Source organism: Kogia breviceps, chromosome 3 (assembly GCF_026419965.1).
Source record: "Kogia breviceps isolate mKogBre1 chromosome 3, mKogBre1 haplotype 1, whole genome shotgun sequence".
NCBI lineage: Eukaryota > Metazoa > Chordata > Mammalia > Artiodactyla > Physeteridae > Kogia > Kogia breviceps.
Window position 1 is genome coordinate 68227198 of NC_081312.1, and position 13453 is coordinate 68240650.

A 13453-nucleotide genomic window follows, 5' to 3' on the forward strand; every position below is an offset into this window, starting at 1 on the left:
TTATGGTGTCTGGCCTTACATTTAGGTCTGTAATCCATTTTGAGTTTATTTTTGTGTATGCTGTTAGGAAGTGTTCTAATTTCATTCTTTTACATGTAGCTTAGAGTTTTTTCTGGGTGGGAGTGGGATTGCTGGATCATATGGTAATTGTATTCAATGTTTTTAGCTTTCTGAGGAACCTCCATAATGTTTTTCATAATGGTTTTACCAATTTACGTTCCCACCAACAGTGTAGGACGGTTCCCTTTTCTCCACACCCTCTCCAGCATTCAATTGTAGACTTTTAAATGATGGCCATTCTGACCCTAACTCATTTAAAAATGCAAAGGTAACAAGAAAAGAGCATTCTGAACATTTATTTAGAGTCTGACTTCTCCATTTCTAAGGAGACAGGGACATTGCTTTTTCTCCTCTGTAGCTTATCACCTTGATTAGCCTTGTTGTCTTTGCATAATGGTCTCCCCTGAAGCCCTGAGTGCCAGCCACTTTGACAGATGTAGTGCTATGGACTGAATGTGTCTCCCACAAGTTCAAATGCTGAAGCCTTAATCACCAATGTAATGGTATTTACCTTTATTTTGTATTGGAGTACAGTTGATTTACAATGTTATGTTAGTTTCAGGTGTACAGCAAAGTGATTCTGTTATACATATACACGTATCTATTATTTTTCAAATTCCTTTCCCATTTAGGTTGTTACAGAATATTGAGCAGAGTTCCCTGTGCTATACAGTCCTTGCTTGTTGTCTATTTTAAATGTAGTAGTGTGTATATGTCAATCCCAAACTCCCAATTTATCCGTCCCCCCACCTTTCCCCTTTGGTAACCATAAGTTTGTTGAGTCTGTTTCTGTTTTGTAAATAAGTTCATTTGTATAATTTTTTTTTTAGCTTTCCCATATAAGCGATATCATATGATATTTGTCTTTCTCTGATTTACTTCACCTGTTATGATAACCTCCAGGTCTATTCATGTTGCTGTGAATGGCAGTATGGCATTATTTCATTATTTTTAATGGCTGAATAATATTCCATTGTATGTATGTACCACATCTTCCTTATCCATTCCTCTGTTGATGGACATTTAGGTTGCACTTAGGGACATTTATGTTCCCTTTCCTCCACACCCACTCCAGCATTTATTGTCTGTAGACTTTTTGATGATGGCCATTCTGACTGGTGTGAGGTGATTTCTCAATTGTAGTTTTGGTTTGCATTTCTTTAATAATCAGCAATGTTGAGCATCTTCTCACGTGCCTGTTGGCCATCTGTATGTTTTCTTTGGAGAAATATCTATTCAGGTCTTCTGTCCACTTTCTGATTGGGTTGTTTGTTTTTTTGATATTGAGCTGCATGAGCTGTTTGTAAATTTTGGAAATGAATCCCTTCTCAGTAACATTGTTTGCGAATATTTTCTCCCATTCTGTGGGTTGTCTTTTCATTTTTTTTGTGGTTTCCTTTGTGTGCAAAAAAGCTTTTGAGTTTAATTAGGTCCCGTTTGTTTATTTTTGTCTTTATCTCCCTTGCTCTAGGAGATGGATCAAAAAAGATACTGCATCATTTATGTCAAAAATTGTTCTATGTTTTCCTCTAACAGCTTTATAGTATTAGGTCTTACATTTAGGTCTTTAAGCCATTTTGAGTTTGTTTTTGTGTATGGTGTTAAAGAATGTTCTAATTTCATTCTTTTATATGTAGCTGTCTAGTTTTCCCAGCACCATTTATTGAAGAGACTGTTTTCCCCAATGTAATGGTATTTGGAGGTAGTGTTTTTGGGAGGTAACTGGATTTGGACGAGGTCATGGGGGTGGAGTCCCCACAATGGGATTAATGCCTTTAAACAGGGATGGAGGGGCCAGAGCTTGCTCTGTACTCTCCACCATGTTAGGACACATGGCTGTCTGCAAATCAGGAAGAAGGTTCTCACCAGACAGTGGATCTGCTGGTACCTTGATCTTAGAATTCCCAGCATCCAGAATTGTGAGAAATACATGTTTGTTGTATAAGCCACCCAGCCTATGGTAATTTGTTATAGCAGTCCAAACATGCTTTAAATTTCATCCCAGGAATAAGTCAGATTAGCCAACCACTACCCACCTAGAATTAGTTTTATTGACCTGTGCTTTGGTACGACAGCGTTGACTCATGGTAGGTGGGGTTGTGGAAAGAAGCAGTTCTGTTAATTAATCTGTTGTTTTATCTATTATCAGGATGTTGTCTGTAACACTACAGATTTCTCTTGATGAGGCTCGTTAGGAGGAAAAGCTCCCTGGCCTTTATAATAGGAACAGTTTTTTTCTCTGGCCTTTATAATAGGAACAGTTTTTTTCTCTGGAGCAACTGGTTTGCTTTTACCTTATGACTGCCTTGAGATATATGACTGATCAACACTCCTTTTTAGTGCTGTGTGCCTGGCAGATAGGAAGGTTAGAATCAAATTTAACACTTACATATTATTTAGAACTTTACAGGATGAATGTTTTCTATTTGTCTGTTCCAGATGTTGTTAATGTTTGACTTGACATTATATAAAGGAGGGATTTTATGTGGTAAAATGTATGTAGGTGTGCCAGACAGAGAAAAGACATTAAAGTGGCTATAAAATCTAGAGGCAACATGGTAAACAAACCATGGGAAGGTAATTTTACAATTAAAAAGCATACAATTTAGGAGATGTAGGAGATTCATGAACCAATCAAATAACACTTGTATATTACATTCTTAAACTTTTACTAGCTTCAATCATAACATATTGGTTATTATATTATATTTTAACATTATATTCAGACAGAGCTTTCCTTCCTTCCAAAGTACTTTCTTTCTCATTTGTCAAACATAACAGGAGAGATAATATACAATGTTAAAATTTATTTCTGAAATGTTTTATTGTTTTAATCAGTACACATTATATTAAGTATAGAATTTCCTTAAAAATTAACAAATAACTCTAAGTTTCATTGTTAGGACATTGATATGAAGAAAGGAAACATCTGGCTCTTTTGACTTTTTACATTTATCCAAGTTCTAAATATATTCTCATGTTAAGGTTCTTCTGTGTTATTTTTGTCCAAGTTGTGACAGCTAAAACAAAACAAAACATAAAATCATAAATACTACTGTTTTTAATCATAAAAGAAACTTGGGCTTGAATTATATTTGTAAACACCTTAAATGCACACTTATCATGGTAAAATACAGGCTTTCTGTTTCATGCACTGCATTTCTAGAATATTTTCATTCAATATTGACCACTAACTCAAATGTTTAAAATTCGTAGCTATTTAAAAACTGTCATGGCAAAAAGATGTGTAAACATTATATAGGAGTAAATTCAAGTAATGGAAAACCTGAGAATAAAAAAATTAATATTAACTCAGTATGAAAATGTGACAAAAAACAACATCATGTGTGACTTTACTGCTGACAGTTCACTTTTCTATATATTTTATTTCAAAAAGAAATTAGAAATATATTTAATATATTTCTAAAGATCATTAAAAGGAAGGGAAAAGGCTTTCAATTCTGGAAGGCTGGGTAAACTATTGCACCAAGTCTATGAGAGAGTGATAGAAATTATAAACTTTAAACAAATACAAAAACCAACTACCTGTAGGCAATGGGAGCAACTGAAAGCAGGTGGCTTCTGGAACAGAATCAACACTTGGAAGGAGGGAATAGCACGGACTGAGTTCTCTGGTTCTGTGGTTCCTAGCCTGAAGGCAGGCCACAGTTGGTGCTATACTGGCAGCTAAAACTGACAGAAAAACCTGCAGTCTTTCTGGCCTGAAAAACCAGAGGAAAGAGTTTGGGGGCAACTAAAGCTACTGGAAAGTGAGGGGGAAATCCTGGAGAGGGCCAATGTGAGGGAGCCCTACATTCTGTATTTAGACTTTTCCTAAATCTATGGTGAAACCCTGAACCACTCATGAATGAGAGAGACTAACAAACAGGTGAGATTTGAACTGCTGCCCAAGAGACCGAGTTTGAACTTTGGGTCTGACCAACACTCTTCAGAGAAATAGAATTCAGTTTCCAAAATATAACATTCACAATGTAAGGGATACAATCTAAAATTAGTAAATATATGAAGAAACAGGAAAATGAAGCCATTCTCTAGGGGGAAAGACAATGGAAACCAACAGTGTGAGACCAGGGTTTTTTTTTTTGGCCATGCTGCATGGCATATGGGATCCTACTTCCCCAACCAAGGATCGAACCTGTGCCCCTTGAATTGGAAGTGCAGTGTCTTAACCACTGGACCCCAAGGGTGGGCCCATGGTAGACCACGTTTTAAAAGCAGCTAGGACAATATCCTCAATGAAATAATGAAAAATAGGCTCACAATGAATGAAAAAAGGAAATCTCAACATAAAAATATAAACTACATTTAAAAAAAATCCAGGGGAAAATGAAAGAACTGGTAAATACATCAAACAGCAGAATGGAGATAGCAGAAGAAAGACACTGAATCTGAAGACAGAGCAACTTATAGACATTAAAGAACAGAATCCTCAGGGATTTGTGGGACACTATAAAAAGTTAAACATAAATGTAAATGGAGTCCCAAAAAGAGAGACAAAAGTGGGCATAAAAATTCTTGAAGAACTAACAGCTGAAAATTCCCTAAATTTGGTGAAGGTATAAATTTATAGATTCAGGAAGCTCAGTGATCCCCAAGCAAGATACACAGAAGTCATGCATAGATACATTATAATTAAATTGCTGAAAACCAAAGATAATGATAAAATCTTGAAAGCACCAGAGAGAGATTACACATTACATATAAATTTACACTGATCTGACCCTGAGAAAACCATAATTCAAAAAGAGTCATGCACCAAAATGTTCATTGCAGCTCTATTTACAATAGCCAGGACATGGAAGCAACCTAAGTGTCTATCAACAGATGAATGGATAAAGAAGATGTGGCCCATATATACAATGGAATATTACTCAGCCATAAAAAGAAACGAAATTGAGTTATCTGCAGTGAGTTGGATGGACCTAGAGTCTGTCATACAGAATGAAGTAAGTCAGAAAGAGAAAAACAAATACTGTATGCTAACACATTTATGGAATCTAAAAAAAAAGTCATGAAGAACCTAGGGGCAAGATTGGAATAAAGACGCAGACCTACTAGAGAATGGACTCGAGGATACGGGAAGGGGGAAGAGTAATCTGGGACAAAGAGAGTGGCATGGACATATATACACTACCAAACGTAAAATAGCTAGCTAGTGGGAAGCAGCCTCATAGCACAGGGAGATCAGCTCGATGGTTTGTGACCACCTAGAGGGGTGGGATAGGAAGGGTGGGAGGGAAGGAGATGCAAGAGGGAAGAGATATGGGGATATATGTATATGTATAATTGATTCACTTTGTTATAAAGCAGAAACTAATACACCACTGTAAAGCAATTATACTCCAATAAAGATGTTAGAAAAAATTTACACTGATCTGAATGGCTGCTGACTTCCTATAAGAAACAATGAAGGACAGGAGACAGCAGACTGACATCTTTAAAGTGCTGAAAAACTGTCTATCAGAACTTTGTATCCAGAAAAAATATTTATATATGTGTATATATGTACAGATGTGTGTGGGTATATATATATATATATATATATATATATATATATATATATATATATATATAATTATTTAAGAATAAAGGTGAAATAAAGACATTTTCATCTAATAAAAAATTAAGAGAACTCACTGCTAGCATACCAGAGCTACAGTGAATGCTAAAAGTTTTTCAGTCAACAGATGGAAATCAAAATCTATAAGTAGGGGGACTTCCCTGGTGGCACAGTGGTTAAGAATCCGCCTGCCAATGGAGGGGACACAGGTTTGAGCCCTGGTCTGGGAAGATCCTACATGCCGCAGAGCAACTAAGCCCGTGGACCACAACTACTGAGCCTGTGCACTAGAGCCTGTGTGCCACAACTACTGAAGCCCACGCACCTAGACCCCATGCTCCGCAACAAAAGAAGCCACCGCAATGAGAATTTCCGTGCACCGCAACAATGAGTAGACCCCGCTTATGGCAACTAGAGAAAGCTCACATGTAGCAATGCAGACCCAATGCAGCCAAAAAGAACAAAAAACAAAAAAAGCTATAAGTAGGGATGAAGAGCACTGGAATTTATATCCATATAAATGCAAAGATTTATGTCTTTATTATAAACATGACTGAAGCACAAATGGTAACACTGTCCACTGTCTTGTGAGGTTAATGATGTATGTAGATGTAAAATATGACAATCACAGCATAAATGTTGAGGGTATGTATGGTTGCAAGGTTTCTACATTTAACTCAAGTGGCATAACAGAGCAACACTAAATTTGTAATGCAGAGATATAGCTAAAAAAAAATCTGTGGATGAATTAAAGTAGAATTCTAAAAAGTGTTCAAATAATACAAAGAAAGGTAGGAAAGAGGAACAGAGGAAATAGTAAAGTGCTAGACCTAAATCTAATCATATTAATTATTACATTAGGTGTTAACAGACCAATAGACTCCAATTAAAAGAGACTGTATAATGGTTTAAAAACAACAACACAAGATCCAATTATATTCTACCTACAAGATATATGATTTAAATATAAATTCATAGACAAGTTGAAAGTAAACAGATGGAAAAGTTATAAAATGCAAACTAAGTGTAAGAATGCTAGGGTGGCTATATTAATGTCAGATAAAGCAGACCACAAGACAAAGAGCATTACCAGATATGTAGAGGAATACTGCATATAAAAGAATCCATTCATCAGGAATATACAATAATCATAAGTCTGTATGTACCTAATAAAAGAACTTAAAAACACAAAAAGCAGAAATTGACAGAACTAAAGGAAGAGACAATTCCACAATCACAGTCAGAGATTTTAATACCAATCTTTCAATACCTGATAGAACTAGACCAAAAAATAAAAATAAATAAAGACACAGATGATCTAAGTAATGCTATCAACTACCTTGACCAAATTAATGTTTATAGAACCCTTCCTTCAACTTCTGCATAATGCATGTTCTTTTTTAAGTGCATATGCAGTGCTTAACAAGATAGACCATATGTTGGGCCAGAAAAGGAATTTAAATAGATTCTGAAATAATGAACTTATGTATAGAATGTTCTATGATAAACAGAGAATTAAATTAGAAATCAGTAAGATATCTAGAAACCCACAAATACTTGAAACAACAGTAGATCTCTATACATGGGCTAAAGAATAAACTACCAGGTAAATTAAAAATATTTCCAACAATGGTAATAAAAACATAACATCAACATTTGTAGAATGTGGCTAAAGCAGTGTTTGGCAATAGTTTAAATTTTATGATTTTCAATGCTTATTTTAGAAAAGAAAAACTAAAGTTAATGACTTAATGATTATCCGATATCAGAAGCTAGTAAAAGAAGAACAAAGTAAACCCAAAGGAACTAATAAAAAGTAGAAACCAATGAACAGAAAACAAATAGAGTATAAAATAGATAAGTAATAAGAACCTCCAGTGTAAAAAAAAATTAAGTAAAATTCAAAAAAAAAAATTTCAAGGGTTAAAAAAAATAGAAAACAAATAGAGAAAATTAGCATTAACACCATCTGCTTCATTAAAAGGATTAAAAAAATTGAGAATCTTCTAGTTAACCTAATGAAGAAAAATTCCATTTACATGATGTTCTAAAATAGGCAAGACTCATCTATAGTGGGAAAACATTAAGACTGTTTTGGGAGCAGGCTGTGACTAGGAGCAAGGATTGACTGGCAAAGGCCATAAAGGAACTCTGTGGTGTAATGGTTCTGTATCTTGATAGGGGTTTGGGTTATACTCAGGTGCACAAAACATCTGACAAAGTTAGGAATGTACACTTAAGATATGTGTATTTCACTATTGTAAATTTTATCTCCAAAGGTAAAACAACAACAACAAACTAAACAAATAATGAAATCTAGTTAATGATATTGGCAATGAAGTATTAAGGGGGAAGTGTACTGATAGCTACAATTTACTCTGAAATTAATACAGGTGGAGCAAGGAATAGAATGAAGACTGGAAAGATGGACAGGTATCTTATAAAGCAAGTACAATGAAATGTTAATGGGGAGGATGCACGTGTTCAATGCAAATTCGCTTCAGTTTTTCTGTATGTCTGAAATTCTCATGATACCACTGGGCCACCACATTAAGGTTAAAAATACAAGAACCATATAATGTGGGTAAGAAACTTGTGCTAGAAAAAGATGCTAGGAAGAGCTGCTAAAAACGAGCACAGGGTACAGTTATGATTTTTATGGCAGCCAAGGCAAAGGTGAATGGATATTATTGGTCAGTCTATTGAGCATCTCAGGTAGTTTAAGCTTTAAAAAGTTGAAGTTAATGTAATTACTGAGAACAGGAGTGGGAACAATAGTAAAAGAATGTAGACTCTGTACACCTCAGCTACTGCTCTCATTAACTTTCAAGGTGAATGTAATTCTGCTGTATCAACTGAGTACATACAACCCCTTAAAAAGGTTACTTAATTTCTCAGCTTGGCAAAGTCAGAAATGTGGACAGTATGTCAAGGAAATGCTGAAATGAATTTAGCCTAGGTGAGTAACACTACTCCAATTAAAAATTTTCTGAATTAAATTTACCTTTTCATAGATTTGGGATAATGGAAATAATGTTACTTATAAGAGTTTCCTTTATAGTTGTCCATGGTAAAACCTTACATTCTTTTAGCTCTATGGCTTTTAGTTTCAGCTGGTTCAGGTGAACATGATTATCTTGCTCTCTTCTGAAAAATATCAACAGCAACTTAGGGTATGTTAACAGAAACAAACTAAAAAGTACACTTTACCTGTTTTATGAACTGTGTAGCATTAAAAAGTTCACTGCAGCCATATAAGATGTGTTTGCCTTGTTTCCCCTGTAAAAAATCAGATACAGAACTCAGATACAAGTAATAAGTAATAATTTCAATATTCCCAAGAAGAGGGGTTAAACCTAATAAGACTTTTTGTTATTCTTAAAAGTTTTAATTTTTTTGGGGGGGTATTGGATTTTAGTGTACTCATGTCTATCCTAAAATTACATGGAATAAAGGAGTGAAATGGGCATAGTTTTTTTTTTACTTCATAATATAGGTGGGTAGGTACACTTCTAGTGCCATTACACTGAAAATAGAAGGAATGTGATTACTGACACATTTCATGGGAGCCATAATTATTTATAAAATCTTAGGCCAACATTCTTCCAATGTAAGATATGTAACTACGTGAAGAAAACATTCTTCAAGTTTTGTTACGCTGAAAGTAGGATATGGTGTGAGTAGCATGGACTGTCATTTCAGACTCATTTGTGATAATACAGTATTTATGTCTTAATATACCCTATTCCATTCTGTAACTCTATGAATTTCATTCTGAATTTTGACAGAATGTTGGAACCCAATTATAAGCAGTCAAAACTTTTTGACTGGAGAATTTTGGTAAGTTCTTAATGCTGAAATTCTTACATGTATTGTGAACTTGAAGGTAATTTGTAAGATTTCTTTTGTAAAGTAAAAAGTTTATTCCATAACAAAGCAAGTATGATTAATTAATCAGGAACAAAAAGAATTACAGCTTTGTAATACAAGATAAGGACATTTCTCTGTGATGTATTAGCCGAATAACATCGCTGGCTGAATAAATGTTCTAGCTGACCTTCTCTGAGGACAAGTAAAACGAAAGTCACACCTCACCCTCCTTTTCTTCAAAATGAGATGGTACGTGCAGCCATTAAATAGGGTCATATAATTGGGATTCTTGAGTCTATACTCACAAAAAGGTAGAGGTCACAGTACATGGGAAACATTAGAGGGGTCCAAAACTTCTAGGCACAGCTCCCAGGACCCTATTCTCCGTAATATGACACATTTCATTTTCAGTTGTGAACCACCAAGATACAGTGGAGATACCCTGGTCTCAGTGGAGCCCCAGTCTTGTCCAAGGAAGGGTCTTTTATACCTCTCTGATCACATAGCCAGAATCAGGCTGCGTGAATAGGCTTAACAGCAGAAACAAGAAAACATGACAGAAACCAGGTGCAAATCAATCTTTACATTGTCCATTAAAGAATGTTGACAAGCTAGTGCAAGTTGCCCCCTAGTCTATCTTGGACCCTAGCACAGGCCTATTTTAAACACTAGTTAATACATTTCATTCAGTGTTGGCCAAACATTAGCACAGGGTATGTTAACTAGCTGAGATTAATCTTGTGCTTATGTAAGTATATTCCTGCTCCACCCTTGACAAGCTTTCTTAATTCTAATTATTTTATAGCACTTATAGAATATAAAAACAAACACAAAAATTCTAATCTTTTGTATCATCCAGTAAGGTAGGTATAGCTTTAATTTTTTATTTTTATTTTTTCAGTACGTGGGCCTCCCACTGTTGTGGCCTCTCCTGTTGCGGAGCACAGGCTCCGGACGCGCAGGCTCAGTGGCCATGGCTCACAGGCCCAGCCGCTCTGCGCCATGTGGGATCTTCCCGGACTGGGGCACGAACCCGTGTCCCCTGCAACAACAGGCAGACTCCCAACCACTGCGCCACCAGGGAAGCCCAGCTTTAATTTTTAACACTGCAGTTTAGTATATTTCAGTGTAAATTTATTCTTAATTATGCACAAATTTGATATTTCTTCCTTCCATTAAAAGCTGAACTAATGTACTAATACCTTGATTCAATGTAACAATTAATTAACTAAATCTAGTTAATTCTCTAGTCAATCACCTTCCATCAAAAGAACAACTTGTGGTGGCTTTAAGTAAAATTCCCAATACATTTGGTCATTGATATCAGTATGATCAAATGTCTTGTTAAAAATCAATCCAATTAATTTTTATCAAATACATCAGTGTTATACCAAATAGCAGTTACATAGTAAGTTAGACTAACATCATTACTAAATAAATCACCTAGAATCATTATAGTATTTTCTTTGACTTCCCAACAAAAATGGCACTTGCCTGTTGTTTTGTGAACTGGTATAAATCAAGTGCCATGTTAGATAAATTCTCATTTACAAGTCTCTTGTAGGCATAAGCCATAAGTTTTGTTTCATACTACAAGATTGCACTAACATGGGTTTCCGATGTCATGAGGGAGGCTGTCATAGACCTACTAGCTCAGTTTCCCCTGAATGGGGCTGAATGATAGGAAGAAGATGAAGATGAAGATTACTCAGAACAAAGGAAACAGTAAGACCAAACGGGATTAAAAAACAAAGAATTCTCAGGATAATTAAACTACATGGCTTAGCAGCTACTAAACATTAATGGCTCTATTAAAAGCCCATAGGTAACAGCAAACTTAATGGTGAAGGATTGAATGCTTTGTCCCTAAGATCAGGAAGAAGATAAAGAGGTCTGCTCTGGACTCTTCTATTAAATATTGTACTGGAGGTTCTAGCCAGGGTGGTTAGGCAAGAAAAACATTCCAGATAGGTTAAGGAAGAAGTTAAACTAATTCTATTCAGAGATAACATGATCTTGTATATAGAAAATCCTAAAAATCCCACCCCCCCGCAAAAGAAAACTATCAGAACTAATAAATGAGTTCAATAGAGTTGCCAGACACAAGATCAATATATAACAATCAGATTTCTATACAGTTGCAAAAATGAAATGAAAACAATTCCATCCATAATAGCATAAAAAATACATAGGAGTAAACCTCAAAGAAATACAAAGCTTAAACTCTGAAAATAACAACAAACTGCAAAGGAACCAGAAAATGTTGAAAGAAAAAGATCTAAATAAACAGAAAAACATTCCACATCATGGAATAGAAGACTTAATAGTGTTAAGTTTTGGGGAGTATTTTCATCTTATCAACAGGTTCAACGCAATCCCTATCAGAATCCAACTGCCATTAACAGCTGATCCTCAAATTCATATGGAATTGCAAGGAACCCAGAAAATCCAAAACAATCTTGAAAAAGGATAAAGTAGGAGGACTCATATATCCTGATTTCAAAACTTACTACAGTCTAGTACCGGCTCAAGGATAGACCTGTGGATCAATGGGATAGAGTTGAGAGTCCAGAAATAAACCCATACATGTATGGTCAACTGATTTTCAACAAGCCTGCCAAGACTGTTACCAAAACACAAGTCCATGTGCCTGACGCACAGTGAGGCCAAACAATACTAAAACGTTGAAGTTTGGAACAGAGAAAGGTTTATTGCAGGGCCATGCAAGGAGATGGGTGGATCATGCCTTAAAAACCCCAAACTCCCCGAAAGCTTTCAGCAAAAACCTTTTTATAGGAGAAGTGAGGGAGGGCTTGGTTAGTTGTTGGAAATTTCTTGGTGTCAGATCCTTTGTTCTTGAGGTCAGGTCATGGTCAGGTAACAATGTTCCTGTAAATCTCCACCAAACAAATGTTCTCTGTTCTGACAAGAAAGGGCAAGTTCCCAAGGCACAACTTTCACCTTCCAAGGTCCAGGTCCTGGCTAAGAGGAGGCAGATCTCAGTTGGTGGCTCCCTCAGGGCCAGGTCCCTGGACCCTGCCCAGCTGTCATCGCTGAGGGAGCAAGGCACCCAGGACCCAACTGGCCCTCAGTCTCCTCAGGCCACCCAAATGGCAGGGGCCAGGTCCCGCAGACTGTGTCCCAAGCAGACTGCCGCCGCCATCAGGTCATGGAGGTAGGGCTGGGAGAGAGGTTCACCGCCACCTCAAGGCCTGTGCCTGGCCAGTGGGTGGCCTTGGCGAGGGCTCTAGAGCCCTGTAGGACACAGCCCCCAGCCTGTTCCCTGGGGCCCTCCAGCTCATCCGCTGGCCTAAGGCTGGGTGAGCTGGAGGGCCCCAGGGAGGAGGCCAGGATCCACCTCTTACCTCGCTCCGCCTGATGACCACCACTCTGCTGACCAATGACTGAACGGGACCTCCTAAGCCCGGATCTAGTGAGTGGTCTCTCAGTAATCATTGCCTGGTAATGGGTCGCCCAGTAATGGCACACCCAGCACAGGCTGCGTGCTAAGGGCTGCACACTGCCTCCCTCTATTATAAGACCACTCAGTGGGGAAAAATAGTTTTTTCAATAAATGGTACTAGGACAACCTGGATAGCCATATGTAAAAGAATGAAGCTGGACTTCATTCTATATACAAAAATTAACTCAAAATGGATCAGAGACCTAAATGTAAGAGCAAAAACTATAAAACCTATAGAAGAAAACACAGGAGTAAATTTTCATGACCTTGGCTTTGGCAAATAATTCTTAGATATGACACCAAAAGCACACACAACAAAAGAAAAAAATAAAGGTTTGTACTTTAAAGGACACCAGGTTGAAGGTGAAAAGATCAAAGAATGGGAGAAAAGATTTGCAATCATATATCAAGATAAGGGACTTGTATCTAGATTATATAAAGAACTCTTACAAGTCAGTAGTAAAAAGGCAAAATAACCC

At 36.6% G+C, this 13453-nt stretch overlaps 1 protein-coding gene across 1 annotated transcript in view; it reads right to left on the bottom strand.

The window, feature by feature from the left end:
• Positions 1 to 1460: 1460 nt before the first annotated feature.
• The window catches only part of SCFD1 (sec1 family domain containing 1), a 130361-nt gene continuing 118368 nt past the window's right edge, over positions 1461 to 13453 (bottom strand). The window contains exons 24-25 of the mRNA XM_059057225.2: positions 8852 to 8920; positions 1461 to 3080 (exon numbers count right to left, since the gene is read on the bottom strand). Of these exons, the coding sequence (XP_058913208.2) occupies positions 3057 to 3080; positions 8852 to 8920 (93 nt within the window). The 3' untranslated portion in view covers positions 1461 to 3056. The remainder of the gene's footprint in view (positions 3081 to 8851; positions 8921 to 13453) is intronic.